Below are 15,958 nucleotides of genomic sequence, written 5' to 3' on the forward strand. Positions count from 1 at the left end.
GTTCAGGTGTTTCAGGTGTATCAGGTGTGTCAGGTGTGTTCAGGTGTTTCAGGTGTATCAGGTGTGTCAGGTGTGTTCAGGTGTTTCAGGTGTATCAGGTGTGTTCAGGTGGGTTTCAGGTGTGTCAGGTGTGTTCAGGTGTTTCAGGTGTTTCAGGTGTGTCAGGTGTGTTCAGGTGTTTCAGGTGTATCAGGTGTGTTCAGGTGTATCAGGTGTTTCAGGTGTGTCAGGTGTGTTCAGGTGTATCAGGTGTATCAGGTGTGTTCAGGTGTATCAGGTGTTTCAGTTGTGCTGAAGGTGTGTTCAGGTGTATCAGGTGTGCTCAGGTGTGCTGCAGGTCGACTCTGACAGCAGATCTCTTTGACTCTTTGGTATTGAACATTTCCAAACATGTGACCACTTGTTGAAGTTGAAGAAATGTTCCTCTTGTTGTTTCTTGTTTTCGGAGTCTAAAATCTCTTTTTGTCAAAACATTTTCACTAAATTCAGGTTTGACTTTTTCCAAATAGAAATTCAGTTTCTTTCATCTGTTTCTCTGAAGTTTTTCTTCCAGCAGCTCAAGTCCAGGAGGTCCAGGACTGGCAGGACCGGCAGGAGGTCCAGGACCACTGGGGGGGCCAGGACCGACAGGAGGTCCAGGACCGGCAGGAGGCCCAGGAATGGCAGGACCGGCAGGAGGTCCAGGACCGGCAGGAAGTCCAGGACTGGCAGGACCGGCAGGAGGTCCAGGACCGCTGGGGGAGACCGGACCGACAGGAGGTCCAGGACCGGCAAGAGGTCCAGGACTGGCAGGACCAGCAGGAGGTCCAGGACCGGTGGGGCGGCCAGGACCAACAGGAGGTCCAGGAACGGCAGGGGGTCCAGGACCAGGACCAGTGCCCCGGCAGCACATGTAACCCCCAGCTGGGTGACCTGATGGCGGGTCGAGCTGCTCAGCTGTCGGCCTCGTCCACCTGCGGTCTGGATGGACCTCAGAACTACTGCATCCTGGGATACCTGGAGGTTAGAGAGAGAGAGAGAGTGTGTGTGTGTGTGTGTGTGTGTGTGTGTGTGTGTGTGTGTGTGTGTGTGTGTGTGTGTGTGTGTGTGTGTGTGTGTGTGTCTGACTGAGGTGTTTCTGGCTCCTTCTCTGACTTTCATTCTTCAACATGTTCTGATCCGTCTTTATAATCTGACTCTGTTCTCTGCCTGAGGAGCGTCTCAATGTCTCCTTCTCTCGGCCTCCTCGTCCTTCTCTCCTCTCCTCGTCCTTCACTCGTCCCCTTCACTCGTCTCCTCTCCTCGTCCTTCTCTTGTCTCCTCGTCCTTCAATCGTCTCCTTGCCCTTCACTCGTCTCCTCATTCTTCTCTCGTCTCCTTGTCCTTCTCTCGTCTCCTCGTCCTTCTCTTGTCTCCTCGTCCTTCACTGTCCTTGTGTTTTGGTTTTAATTCTGAGTTTCTAGTTGTGATTTATTGTCTTCATCCATCAGGGGGAGCAGAAATGTTTCACATGTGACTCTCGGCTGCCGTACGATCGCTATAGCAACCCAAACAGCCACCGCATGGAGAACGTCATCACGACCTTTGACCCTGAGAGAAAAATGAAGTGGTGGCAGTCGGAGAACGGTAAGTTTAAAAAAATGTATGATAACCCACCTGTATAATAACTCACCTGTATAATAACTCACCTGTGTAATAACTCACCTGTATAATAACTCACCTGTATAATAACTCACCTGTGTAATAACTCACCTGTGTAATAACTCACCTGTATAATAACTCACCTGTATAATAACTCACCTGTGTAATAACTCACCTGTATAATAACTCACCTGTGTAATAACTCACCTGTATAATAACTCACCTGTATAATAACTCACCTGTGTAATAACTCACCTGTGTAATAACTCACCTGTGTAATAACTCACCTGTATAATAACTCACCTGTGTAATAACCCACCTGTCTAATAACCCACCTGTGTAATAACTCACCTGTGTAATAACCCACCTGTGTAATAACTCACCTGTGTAATAACCCACCTGTGTAATAACCCACCTGTATAATAACTCACCTGTATAATAACTCACCTGTGTAATAACTCACCTGTATAATAACCCACCTGTCTAATAACTCACCTGTGTAATAACTCACCTGTATAATAACTCACCTGTGTAATAACTCACCTGTGTAATAACCCACCTGTGTAATAACTCACATGTGTAATAACCCACCTGTGTAATAACCCACCTGTGTAATAACTCACCTGTATAATAACTCACCTGTATAATAACCCACCTGTGTAATAACCCACCTGTGTAATAACTCACCTGTGTAATAACCCACCTGTCTAATAACTCACCTGTGTAATAACTCACCTGTGTAATAACCCACCTGTCTAATAACTCACCTGTGTAATAACTCACCTGTGTAATAACCCACCTGTCTAATAACTCACCTATGTAATAACTCACCTGTATAATAACTCACCTGTGTAATAACTCACCTGTATAATAACCCACCTGTGTAATAACCCACCTATGTAATAACTCACCTGTATAATAACTCACCTGTGTAATAACTCACCTGTGTGACTGCTGCATTAGGAGTTCATCAGGTCAGCATCCGGCTGGATCTTGAGACGGTGTTCCAGTTCAGCCACCTGGTCCTCAGCTTCAAGGTAAACGGACACCGACTTCATTCCTGTTCTGCACACCTGTTCACCTGGTCGACCGCCGACCACAGTTGACGGTTTAACGTCCTGTGAGTCCTGAACCCGAGTCGTCGGTCTGAAAGCTCCTCTGCTGTAAATACAAACCGTTATTTCTGAAGCATGTCAGAGGATCAACATTCAGGTGGGAAAAAAAATTGCGAGAGCAGGTATGTTTCCAGTGAAGACACCACTCCCAGGTTCCCGCTGGCAGACGGCCAACGTTACTCTCCAACCTGAACACTGAGGCGAGCCAAGTCAAGTCCTTTTATTTCTACAGCAGCAGGTTGAAATGTGCCCGCAGGGGCTCAGCAAGCTCTAATGGAAGCTCCTGAAGATCCTTCACTGCAACGTCGTCAACAGGACGACACGGACCACATTTCATTTGTTCGTGGACAAAAAAAAACAACCCGTGATGTCACCGTCTCTGCAGAGTTTCCGTCCGGCGGCCATGTTGGTGGAGCGGTCGAAGGACTTCGGGCGAAGCTGGAAGGTTTTTCGTTATTTTGCGGAAGATTGTTCACTTCATTTCCCGTCGGTGTCGGACGAACCGGCCGACAGCGTCGACGACGTCGTCTGTGACAGCAGATACTCCGGGTCAGAACCATCCACCGGCGGAGAGGTAGCGCGCGCGCACACACACACACACACACACACACACTGACAATCATTTCAAAAATAAACTATCAAAACAAATGAAGAGAAAATAACGTTTTTGTTTTTTATCCTGAACACAGTTTCTGTTTGTCATTACAAACCTCAGATTCAGCGTTGTGATGTTTTTGTCCACCAGGTGGTGCTGAAAGCTCTGGATCCGGTCTTTCAAATAGAAAACCCGTATGCGCCCAACATCCAAGGTGAGAATCCCGCTCTCTGATTGGTCGTCACACTTTTCAGTTTTTTAACTGGGTCAGCCTCGATACGTTTTACCGACACGATGGACATTAACCTGCAGGTAACCATGGCAACGGCCGCAATACGTGAACTGACGTGTAAAAACCTACAGAAATGCATGTGACATTTGACCCTTTGTTCCATAGACAGGTATTAAAATACATTAGAAAGTCTTTACGGTGAACAAAGAAACATTTCAACCCGCTGAGCGTCTCTCCGGTCGTCCTCAGATCTGATCACCGTGACGAACATCCGGGTGAACTTCTCACGTCTCTTCACGCTCGGCGACACGCTGCTGGCTCGCCGACGCAGGAACCCTCAGGACAAGTACTACTACTCTCTCTACAACATGGTGGTTAGAGGAAGCTGCTTCTGTAACGGACACGCCGGCCGGTGCACGCCCGTGGACGGAGGACGGGGGGACGTCTTCACGCAGCCGGGCATGGTACGGCCGGGACCCCGCAGCATGCTGGGATGTCCAGATAACATTTTAGGAGACGAAGAGACAACTTTTCATTCAGTGTGAAGACCAATAAAAGGTTTTATTTACTGTGGCTCAGTGGGCGGAGCAACTCGTCGTAGAAGGAGGAACCGTGTCAATCTTAATCGATAATAAACTTGACGAGCTGTTGATGACGTCATCTGTAAAGAAAACATCTTCTCCTTTCAGGTTCACGGTCGATGCGTTTGCCGGCACAATACGGCCGGAGAAAACTGCGAGAGATGTCAGGACTTTCATCACGACTCCCCCTGGAGGCCTGGAGGAGAAAACGCAGCAAACATCTGCACAAGTAAATTCAAATTAAATTCATACATTTTCTCTTTTCTTAATTTTAATTAAATCGCATCTACAGTTTGTATGTAAAACCATTTTTATTCATACAATAGATTTGATTAGATTGATTTCTGTTTATTATTATTTTAATGAGCTAATTTCTGAAATCCTGTCTCTCAGGATGTAACTGTCACGGTCACTCCGACTCGTGTCACTTCGATGCAGCTCGCTACGATGCAACTGGCGGCGTGAGCGGCGGCGTGTGTGACGACTGTCGCCACGACAGGACGGGACCTCAGTGTGAACGCTGCCGAGCTTTTCTGTACCAGGACCCACGGAGGGCGACGGACGACCCGAACGCCTGCATACGTACGCCGTAATGACGTGAAGATGAAGACGCGATGACGTGATGATGTAACGATGATGTCATGGTGTGTTTCAGCGTGTGACTGCGAGGCGGCGGGTTCTCTCGGCGGCGGTCTGTGTGACGCTCTGAGCGGTCGGTGTTCCTGTAAAGAAAACGTGGAGGGTCAACGCTGCGATCGCTGCAAACACGGCTTCTTCAACCTGAGACAGGACGACCCCGCCGGTTGTCAGGGTGACGAACAATGACCTTTGACCTCTTTTACTTTTTCAACAAATGAAGATGTTTCATGTTTACGTGACTATTTATATTATATTGTATACGAGATGAAACAAACATTCAAATTGGTTCATCATGTCGTGTGTGTGTGTGTGTGTGTGTGTGTGTGTGTGTGTGTGTGTGTGTGTGTGTGTGTGTGTGTGTGTGTGTGTGTGTGTGTGTGTGTGTGTGTGTGTGTTTGGGTGTTGTGTACTTCAGTGTGCAGGTGTCATGCTTTGGGAAGTGTCGGGTCATGTGATCAGCTCACAGGAAGTTGTGAATGCCACCGCTTGGCGACGGGGCCGCTGTGTGATCGCTGTCTGGTGAGTTCTTGTGGCCTCTGGTGGCCGCGGCCCAAAACTACAACAAGGAGAATAATTCAGAGGGCGGTGGATCACTGACGTCCCGGTGGCGGTCCTGGTCAAACAATAACAACACGAACTGACTGCTTCTACCAATAAGAAGCCTCGGATCAGCAGTCACCTGACCAATCAGCTGAGAGAACGTGTTTGTTTTTCTCCAGGCAGGTTTCTGGGGTTTAGGAAACTCTGCGTTCAGATGTTTGCCCTGCGACTGCGACATCGGGGGAGCTCAGAGCAACACGTACGAACTTTATAATATTCACGTTTGTGTTTATCTGAAGGAGTCACGTGACCTGCTCGCCCACGTAACCCGATGTTTGGACTGAGGGATTGTGGGTATGTGTGCACTCAGGTGTTCCCCGGAGGACGGACACTGTCGCTGTTTACCCAACATGATTGGCCGGCGCTGCTCTGATCCCGCCCACGGCTACTTCCTGCCTTCTCTGAACTACTTCCTGTACGAGGCAGAGCTTGCTGCCCTGCTGCCAGGAGGAAGCTCTTCTCCTCCCCCTCCCCCTCCTCCTCTTCTTCCTCCTCCTCCTCCTCCTCCTCCCCCTCCTCTTCCTCTTCTTCCTCCTACCCCCCCTCCTCTCCCTCCTCTTCTTCCTCCTACCCCCCCTCCTCCTCCTCCATCTTCCGCTCCTCTGGTGTGTATTAATGTGTCAGTGTGTACACTCAGTATTAATGTGTTTACATGCAGTGTGTTTATTTGTAATAATGTGTGTGTGTGTGTGTGTGTGTGTGTGTGTGTGTGTGTGTGTGTGTGTGTGTGTGTGTGTGTGTGTGTGCGTGTGTGTGTGCGTGCGTGTGTGCGTGTGTGTGTGTGTGTGTGTGTGTGTGTGTGTGTGTGTGTGTGTGTGTGTGTGTGTGTGTCCTCAGCTGAACCCGTTGGTTCTGCCCCGGTGTGAGCAGTACTACAGAGAACAGGGTTATGACTTCAAGGTGCAGAACGGTCGGGTCGTTGTGGTTCGGAGGACGCGTCGACTCGCCCGCCGGAGACGACAAGTGGGTTCACTTCCTGTTACACTTTTCTTTTTAACCAATGGGAGGCTGGCGCCTCACCACCTGGCCAATCAGATTATCCTTCCTGTCATGTTTGGGCCCCGCAGCAGAACAGCATCCCTCTGGACCCGGGTCACGCCCTGCAGATCATCCCCCGTCAGAGGTCACCTGATCAACCAGTGACCTGGACCGGCCTGGGATTGGTCAGAGTGTTGGAGGGGGCGGGGCTTAGATTCACTGTGGACAACCTGCCGTCATCGATGGAGTACCAGCTGGTGATCCGCTATGAACCAGAGGTGAGGTTCTGGTTCTGGTTCTGGTTCTGCCGTTGATCTACAGGCCGATCTGTTCGTGGTTACGACTGCAATGATGACTTTTATTGTGAAGGTTTTCTTCCTGTATGTGATGCCAGCTGATCTTCCTCTGCAGTCTCCATCCGATTGGCTGGCTTCGGTCAGCATCATCACCCTGTCGCCGGGCGACGGCAGCTGCAGCGGCGACCCGACGGGAAGTAGAACCGTGACTCTTCCTGGAAACTCGAGGTGAGACAACGACGTCCGTCAGCAGACAACGGAATCCAATTGGCTGCAGGAAGGTCACGTGACTCTTCTGTTGTTGTGTCTTTGTCTCCAGAGGACGGATTCTGGACTCTCCGGTGTGTCTCAACGCCGGAGCGCGCTACTTTGTGGACGTGGTCTTTCACAAACAGCCCGGACCGGACGGCTCGCACATCCTGATCGACTCGGTGAGGAAGTCTTCATCTCATTCTGAGTGATTGATAGTTCCCTTAAGCCCCTCCCCTCTCCAGCACAGACCATCCAATCACAGCTCACAGCCACAGGAACTAGTGACAGCAGATGTCTCGTGTTTGTATTTTGTTTTCATTCGTCACCTTTAAAATCCCACGTTTTTACACACCGGTGCTGTTTTCCAGATGGGTCTGATTCCCACCATCGACTCGGTCCAGAACTTCTGCTCCCAGACGGACCTCGATTCTTTCCGCCGCTTTCGCTGTGTGGGATTGGCTGCCGAGTCCGGCTCTCAAGAGGCGCTACCGGAGGTCTGCGAAGGACTCATCAAGAGCCTCTCGGCACGAATCCACAACGGAGCTGTTCGTAAGTGGTTCGGTCCAGATGGACCACGATGGAAACAAAAAACAAAACACACACATGAATTCAGGCAAATCTCACAATCCTCACTGCACGTCGTCAGCAGATCCGCTTGGACATATTTGTTGGTGGAGTGAAGTCTGCATGTGATTTGAAACACCTGTAGTAAAACTCTGTGTTCTACCTGTCGTCAGCTTGTGGGTGTAACGTGATTGGCTCTCTCGGACCAGCCTGCAGTAAACTGGGCGGGATCTGTGAATGCAAACCCAACGTGATTGGTCGTTGCTGCGACAGCTGCGCACCGGTGACGTTCGGCTTCGGACCTGAAGGCTGCAAACGTAAGAAACTCAAAGTCACATCCAGACTCGCACCGAAGGAGAGGCTGAAATAGAAAAAGTAAAGGAACGGTGGGTCGTTTGCAGGATGTGAATGTGACCCCCGTGGCTCGGTGTCGGAGCTGTGCGACCAGGTCAGAGGTCAGTGTGCGTGTCGTCCGGAGGTGACGGGTCGGCGCTGTGATCGCTGTCAGACGGGATTCTGGGGATTCCCGTCCTGTCGACCCTGTGAATGTAACGGGCTGTCGGAGGCGTGTGATGGAGAGACGGGAGAGTGTCTGAGCTGCAGGGAGGACGCCGCCGGCCCGAACTGTGGCAGGTTAGAAATACACAACAGAACAAACTGTGATGAGCCCGTCTCCAAAATAATTGGGATGCTGAGAAAAATGTAAATAAAAACGGAATGCAAATCAAATGTTGAAACTGAGAAATCTTATCATTTTATGCTAAATTTTGAATTAGATGGCAGCAACACGAGTTCTGTTTCCACCTGTGTTGTTGAAATGCAGGTGTTTGGAAGGTTACTATGGTAACCCCGTCTCCGGACAGTCCTGCCGGCCCTGCCTGTGTCCGGACGTTTTAAGCAGCGGACGATTCTTCGCGACTTCTTGTCAACACGACCCACAATCCCTCAGTCTGAGCTGTAACTGCCGGGAGGGGCATACAGGTAGGATGGTTACCTGCGTGACACCTGTTCACCTGGTGAAGGTTTCCTTGGATGACCAGTCATGTGATGTAACTTATAGAATATGTCCCAACAATAAATAAAACTGCCGTCAGTTTTATTTTATTTATTTATTTTTTATTTTGTTTGACTTTCCCAGGTCTGCGCTGTGACAGATGCAGCCCCGGTTTCCATGGAGACCTGACGTCGCCGGGCGCCCGCTGCGACGAGTGTCCCTGCAACAACAACATCGACCCCGACGATCGCAACGCCTGCGACGGCACGACGGGAGAGTGTCTGCGCTGCCTTCATAACACGACGGGACCGCGCTGCCAGAACTGCAAACCCGGTTACTACGGCAACGCCCTGGACCACAACTGCAAAGGTAGAGGTGACTTACAAACCAAAAAAACTCTTCAGCCAGCGGTGGAGGCGGGGCTACGACTGATTGGACCAATCGCAACACCTCGTCTGCACAGACTCGTTTCACGGTTAATCTAATCATCTCTAGTCTGTGTAATTTATATTTTATTTCCCAGAATGCTCCTGTGACCGGCGGGGCACGCAGGTCACTCAGTGTCCCCTGGGGAGTCCCTGTTTCTGCGATCCCCGGACAGGACAGTGTCCCTGCAGGACCGGGGTGACGGGAGACCTCTGCGGCGAGTGTGAGGACGGATACTGGAACCTCGACGGCACCTCGGGGTGTCAGCCCTGCAGCTGTGATCCCGCCAACTCCTTCTCCAACATCTGCAACAAGGTAAGACCGTCCACGAGACCCCGAGGGGCTCGTTTCTGGTTCTGTTAGATCCTCAGTGAGTTTATTTTAGTCCTGAAGAAGTGATGACAGTAAACGAGGCTGTGATGTGTCCAGGTGACGGGACAGTGTCCGTGCCGTCCTGAGTTTGGAGGAAGACAATGTGACGAGTGTGGAGAGAATCATTTTGGGAACCCGGACCTGCAGTGTGTCTGTGAGTGGACCGCTCCCACATTTAAGTCCCAGCTGTTTTTTCTTTTTTTCACTGAACTCACCGCGTCTCGTTCTCAGCATGCGACTGTAACCTGGAGGGAACCGAGCGCCCGTCGTGCGACCCCGAAATCGGCGAGTGTCTCTGTCGGATCGGCGTCACGGGCATCTTCTGCGACGAGTGCGCCCCCGGCTACGACTCGGTGTTCCCGGCCTGCGAGCCGTGCCACGCCTGCGCCGCCCTCTGGACCGAAAACGTCACCGACGTCCAGCGAGCCGCCCAGAGGATGAGGACTCTGATCCCTCGCCACGGCGATGACTGGCTGCCCGCGGACAGCCGGTGGCATCAGAGGATGCTGGAGATGCACTCCACGCTGGACGGCCTCGCCAACCTGACTGGACTGTCCCCGCCCACGTTGGAGAAGGTGGAGAAACTGTTTGTGAAGATCAAGTGAGTTACGAAACTGAAAGGAAAATGTGTTCCACGTTATAAAAGGGATCAAACTTTTTTTTTTACGTATTTTTCTCTCGCAGGAAGTTGAAAGACGCAGTCGACCCGAACGCAATCGTGATCGACACGTCTCCCCTCCTCAACACCGAAATCGACAACATTCGTCTGGAGTTCACGAAGCTGCTCAACAACCTGAAGGAGAAACTCGTCGAGGATCCGGACGATGAAGACAAAGACAGACGGGAAGGTACGGAGATGTGTGAATCAGTTTAACTCCTTCAAAATAAAATCCCCAAACAGAAGGAGGCGTGCAGAAAGCTTTCAACAGAAGAAGCAGAAGTGATAAAACCTGCTGACTCATCATTTCAAACTTCAGAGACTTAAACAACCAGAAACAGGAACAGAGTGAGGTGTCCGTCGGTAAAACATTCCCGCTGTTTCCAACTGCAGAGCTGCTGGACGAAATCCAAAAGCTTCACAAAGCCTTCATGTCGGACGAGAAGAAGGTGCGCAGCGCCGGCAGAGCGGTGGAGGTCTCCATGGACACCAGGCAGGAAGTGAAAAGCAAACTGAGCGCGTGCAGCGGCGGACAAGACCTGTCGCCGCTGGAGAAGAAGGTCAAAGAGCTCAGCGTGGTCGGATTCAACCAGAAGGTGAGTGAACCTACGGAGACCAGAACCGCTAGATGAGTAACATCGTCTTCATGAGTCTGAACGGATTCATCACTGTCTCAGTTACTGTCACTTGATCTCAACCAAAACTGTCACATGACACACAAATAATAAAGTATGAAGTCACATGACTGACAGGTCACCAGGTCCAGGTGTGTGTAAATGTCTACGTCAGGTGGTAAATAGTTGTAACCCGATCAGTAATCAGGGGACTGACCGTCTTCGTTTCCTCGTGCAGATCTGTGGACAATCCGGTCCGGACCCGTGTTCTGGATGCGGTGGAGCTCTCTGCGGTCTCGGTCTGGGAAAACGAAAATGTGGCGGTCCGAACTGTGATGGAGTCGTTCCCATCAGTCAGAAAGCTTCAGAGACTTCAGAGAGAGTGAAGGACGAACTCGCCGGGCTGCCGACCAGAATACAGGAGTCCAAGGACAAGGCAGGGGACTACTGGGAGGACTGACATCACTGGAAGGACTGGGACCACTGGGAGGACTGGGACCACTGGGACTACTGGGACTACTGGGAGGACTGACATCACTGGAAGGACTGGGACCACTGGGAGGACTGGGACCACTGGGACTACTGGGACTACTGGGAGGACTGAGACCACTGGCAGGACTGGGACCACTGGGAGGACTGGGACTACTGGGAGGACTGAGACTACTGGGAGGACTGGGACCACTGGCAGGACTGGGACCACTGGGAGGACTGGGACTACTGGGAGGACTGAGACTACTGGCAGGACTGGGACCATTGGGAGGACTGGGATCCGTGGGACCTCTCAGCGCTGCCCTCATGATAGCTCTGTGAAACCGTGATGAAGGTTCTGTACACAGTTCTGACTGATGTTCTGTTGATTCTGTCAGATCAACGAGGCCAAACAGGTGGCGCAGGACACCAAAGACCGGGCCAAGGACCTGCAGGACCGGATCCACAACAACACAGAGACCCTGAAGACACAGAAAAACAAAACCAGGGAGCTCATCCAGCGGGTCAAACACTACCTTATGGGTCAGCGGTCTCCTGCACACGCTGGAACATGATCCGGTTCTCACATTCGGTCCTGTAAAACGTGACGGAGTGAAGAGTCTGTCTGCGTTAAACCGTCTCTGTCGTCCCCCCGAACAGATGACATGCTTCCTCCGGAGGACGTCGAGAAAATGGCCCGAGCCGTTCTGAACATCCAGCTGCCGAGGTCGCCCGATCAGATCCGATCGATGATCGACGACATCAATAAGCTGCTGGCCAACGCCACCAAGTTCCAGCAGGACCTGAAGAACCTGGAGAAGCGGGCTGAGGAAGCCCAAGACCTGCAGAAGAAAGCTCAGGAACTCAGGTGAGCCTCTGAAAAACACTCTTTTGTTTTTTAGGTGAAACGTTCGTTAAAAAAAAAAAAAGAATCTGTGGAGCGGACAGAAGCCTCGTTGTTGTTTTGTTTATTCAGGGAGCAGACGAAGAACATCGACGTGAAAGAGATCAGCAAATACATTTATGAAGCGGAGAGAGCTCAGAACAAAGCCAACGACCACCTGGAGACGGCCAGCAGGGACATGGACAAGACCAGGGACTGGACCGAACACGTAACAGATCAGAAATGGGTCAGAGGTCAGAGGTCGGCTCAGACTGCCCGTGTGTTTACACTTTTGTTTGTTTGTTTCAGACTGAAGACAAACTGGATGACATCGAGCAGAAGCTGATGAACCGGTCCGAAGATCTGCTGAAAGACATCGAAGCCGTGAAGAAGAAAACAGACGCCAACAGAGAGATGGCGGAGGAGGCGCGAGAGGCTGCAGAGTCCTCTTTAAACAACGCTGCTGACGCCCAGACGGTAACCTTAGTAACGCTACAGACGGTAACCTTAGTAACGCTACAGACGTAACCTTAGTAACGCTGCAGACATAACCTTAGTAACGCTGCAGACGGTAACCTTAGTAACGCTACAGACGTAACCTTAGTAACGCTGCAGACGTAACCTTAGTAACGCTACAGACGGTAACCTTAGTAACGCTACAGACGTAACCTTAGTAACGCTGCAGACATAACCTTAGTAACGCTGCAGACGGTAACCTTAGTAACGCTACAGACGGTAACCTTAGTAACGCTACAGACGTAACCTTAGTAACGCTGCAGACGTAACCTTAGTAACGCTACAGACGGTAACCTTAGTAACGCTACAGACGTAACCTTAGTAACGCTGCAGACGTAACCTTAGTAACGCTGCAGACGGTATCCTTAGCAACGCTACAGACGGTATCCTTAGTAACGCTACAGACGGTAACCTTAGCAACGCTGCAGACCAAACTCAGGTTACATTAATTTGACCAGTGTTGTTGCCACAGTTACTACTGACCCACTCAGCCAATCAGAGTGGAGTTTTCTGTGTCTCAATGCTGTGATTGGCCGTCTCTCCAACAGGAGCTGAACGATGTGTTGAAGCTGTTTGAGGTTTTAAAGCAGAAAAAGGTGAATCAAACAGCTGAGAGTGAAGCAGCAGATCAGCTGAAGAGCATCATGAAGGAGGCCGAGGACGTCAAGAGACGAGTGGAGGACAAACTCCAATGGATACAAGGTGCTACTTCTACTTTAACTATTTACTGACAGGAAATCATCTCCTCTCACTACAACCTGTCCAGGTTCTTCACCTCTGGTTCTGGTTCTGTTAACAGATGTTCTCCACCTCTGGTTCTGTTAACAGATGTTCTCCACCTCTGGTTCTGTTAACAAATGTTCTCCACCTCTGGTTCTGGTTCTGTTAACAGATGTTCCCCACCTCTGGTTCTGTTGACAGATGTTCTCCACCTCTGGTTCTGTTAACAAATGTTCTCCACCTCTGGTTCTGTTAACAGATGTTCCCCACCTCTGGTTCTGTTAACAAATGTTCTCCACCTCTGGTTCTGTTAACAGATGTTCTCCACCTCTGGTTCTGTTAACAAATGTTCTCCACCTCTGGTTCTGGTTCTGTTGACAGATGTTCTCCACCTCTGGTTCTGGTTCTGTTAACAGATCTTCTCCACCTCTGGTTCTGTTAACAAATGTTCTCCACCTCTGGTTCTGGTTCTGTCAGAGGGTTCTTCCTGTTGAAGGCAGTTAAAAAAAAAAAGTATTTAAAATAATTTCATTTGATTTAAAATAATTTTATTTTTTTTATTTTTTTTATTAATTTAATTTAAACCTTTAAGACGAGTTCTGGACTCTTCTTCCTCACCGAACTGCTTCTGACTGAGTCCAGGTCTGGGTTCAGGTCTGGGTTCAGGTCTGGGTTTAGGTCTGGGTCCAGGTCTGTGTTGTGGAGGTCTAACTGCCCCTGTGTTTGTGTCAGACGTGGAGCAGATGATCCAGCAGCTGGTCGAGAGGAAGAAGCAGAAAGCAGCCGAAGTGTCGGACCTGTTGGAGATGGTGGATTCTATTCAACAGGAGATCTCCAATCGAGCCGAAGGATACACCACCTGCACCACATGAACACTGCTGATGCTCCTTTAACTCCAGTCTGGACTCTGGGTTCAGGTCTGGACTCTGGTTCAGGTCTGGACTCTGGGTTCAGGTCTGGACTCTGGTTCAGGTCTTTATGTGTAGAACTGTATCATTTAGTCCGTTAAATCTGATTTAATGAGTGAAAATGACTTTATCAGAAATGTTTAATAAATTCTGTGAAAAATAGAAATCGTTGATTTAAAAGAATGAATCGATGCTGATGATGTCATGAAGAAAATAAAATGTTGTTTTGTTCATCTGTCCTCTGAAATTAAACGTTTCATCTTTTATAAACTCTTAAACCTCGATGTTAAAAAGTCCTTCTATCAGTCTAAAATATGAAATCTTGTCACCGTGGATAGTTCCGTTTCTGTCCAGCAGAGGGCGCTCTGACTTGCAGAAGGAGAACTGGCTCTTCATTCTGCATCACTGGATCCAGTTGAAGCTGCTGCAGGAGTTTAAACAAGCTTCCAACTACTATACATATACATATATTTACTATAAAATAAACAATAAAACTTTATTTATAACAGCAGAGAAACAAAGTTACATCGAACCAACGAATTCGACGCTGCACATCGGGGATCCAACGGACGCGAGGGTCCGCATATTCCCGCTTGCAGTTTTAATTTTTTTCTCGATCTCGTTCCTTATTTCTCTTTAACATCTTCAAAAACTCATGAAAGTTGGTGCCTGACGAATGTGCAAAGTTTCGTGAGGTTTCGAGCATCGTTGGATGACTAACTTCCTGGTCACAGCATCAAACATCAAACTCAAAATAAAAGTTTGCCCTGGCTATACTATATAATATATTCTATATACTACATAGTATATAGTATATACAAAAATGACTTTTTTTATCACTTTGGAGTATGACCTTTTTCTGAACTGACGTATGCCTCAAGTGCCGATTGACCCCAGTTACTTCTTACTGAGGTATCTGCTCTAACTACTGAACTACTGTCATACTGAAGCATGTCGTCTGAAATATGAAGCAAAAAAAAAGTCATAAATTTGTAAAAACTATTTTGTATGAGTGTTTTTGTGGACCTTCAGTTTGATATTATTTGGATACCATGTACAAAGGGAACTTGAAACCTTGAGCACTATGTGGCTGACCCCTACAGGGAAAGGTCATTTGAGGGTGACTTTGAGAACAACATGCTCCAGTTGGATATAGTTGGGTCACTTTTTGGCCGCCATGTCACGGGCACACCGATCGACGAAAACTAATTCTTTTGATAACTTTTAATTGTTCAGAGTGCACAAACTAAATTTCAAGTCGGTCCGACAAAATCTTTAGGAGTTTGTTAAAGTACAACTTGCGTGAATCGCCAAAAATGGCGACTGAATTCAAAATGGCGGCCTTCCTGTTGAGTTGACATAATGGTGCGTTGGAACTTTTCTGTACATCTCGGTGTGATACACATGTCCACCGAATATTGTGCATGCAGGTAAATGTAGCTGCCGGGGCCTCTGTTTAGGGGGCGCTAGCGAGCCATTAGGCCACGCCCACAATGACAAAAGTCTGATCTGTTGTGTGTTTGTGTTTGTGGGTTAATGTTGACAGACAAGCTTGTCTCTGATTGGCTGACAGCTTATCTCCCTGCAGGCTGCAACAAGTTCTAAGTCATTACCCACAATGCACCGGGGAACACACACACTGAATGCCCCCCATCCACACACACACACACACACACACACACACACACACACACACACACACACACACACACACACACACACACACACACACACACACACACACACACACACACACACACACACACAGCTATCCTTGTTAGCAATTGTATTGACTTCATAAACCTGCTTTAACCAGAACCTCAAACTGGACCAGACCAGTTTACATCTGAACTTTTCATTTTAACCAGAACCAGAACCAGAACCTCAGTTTTCATCTTAACTTCAACCAGAACCAGAACCTCACATG

The 15,958-nt window shown here is 49.2% G+C and overlaps 1 protein-coding gene across 2 annotated transcripts; it reads left to right on the forward strand.

Moving 5' to 3' along the window:
- Positions 1 to 853: 853 nt before the first annotated feature.
- Positions 854 to 14,270, forward strand: lamb4 (laminin, beta 4). 2 transcript variants are annotated; one of them, XM_069716868.1, is made up of 33 exons: positions 854 to 1,002; positions 1,470 to 1,605; positions 2,584 to 2,657; positions 3,121 to 3,309; positions 3,481 to 3,544; positions 3,812 to 4,026; positions 4,252 to 4,372; positions 4,537 to 4,725; positions 4,799 to 4,954; positions 5,198 to 5,301; positions 5,502 to 5,581; positions 5,693 to 5,987; positions 6,220 to 6,345; positions 6,450 to 6,638; positions 6,772 to 6,884; positions 6,976 to 7,087; positions 7,277 to 7,457; positions 7,646 to 7,789; positions 7,874 to 8,105; positions 8,296 to 8,453; positions 8,611 to 8,835; positions 8,990 to 9,207; positions 9,322 to 9,418; positions 9,496 to 9,865; positions 9,949 to 10,112; positions 10,316 to 10,518; positions 10,775 to 10,972; positions 11,403 to 11,547; positions 11,665 to 11,872; positions 11,981 to 12,116; positions 12,197 to 12,364; positions 12,952 to 13,105; positions 13,856 to 14,270. In XM_069716868.1, the coding sequence occupies exons 1-33, from the start codon at positions 916 to 918 to the stop codon at positions 13,993 to 13,995; spliced, it is 5,391 nt and encodes a 1,796-aa protein (XP_069572969.1). In that variant the 5' UTR covers positions 854 to 915; the 3' UTR covers positions 13,996 to 14,270. The 2 variants fall into 2 exon arrangements, with proteins under 2 accessions (XP_069572969.1, XP_069572970.1); XM_069716869.1 differs by having other exon boundaries at positions 6,453 to 6,638.
- The last annotated feature ends 1,688 nt before the right edge of the window (positions 14,271 to 15,958 follow it).

Source organism: Brachyistius frenatus, unplaced genomic scaffold (assembly GCF_029030835.1).
Source record: "Brachyistius frenatus isolate BFR_SWC_R1_liver_20210118 unplaced genomic scaffold, ASM2903083v1 Contig_164, whole genome shotgun sequence".
Taxonomy (NCBI): Eukaryota; Metazoa; Chordata; class Actinopteri; family Embiotocidae; genus Brachyistius; species Brachyistius frenatus.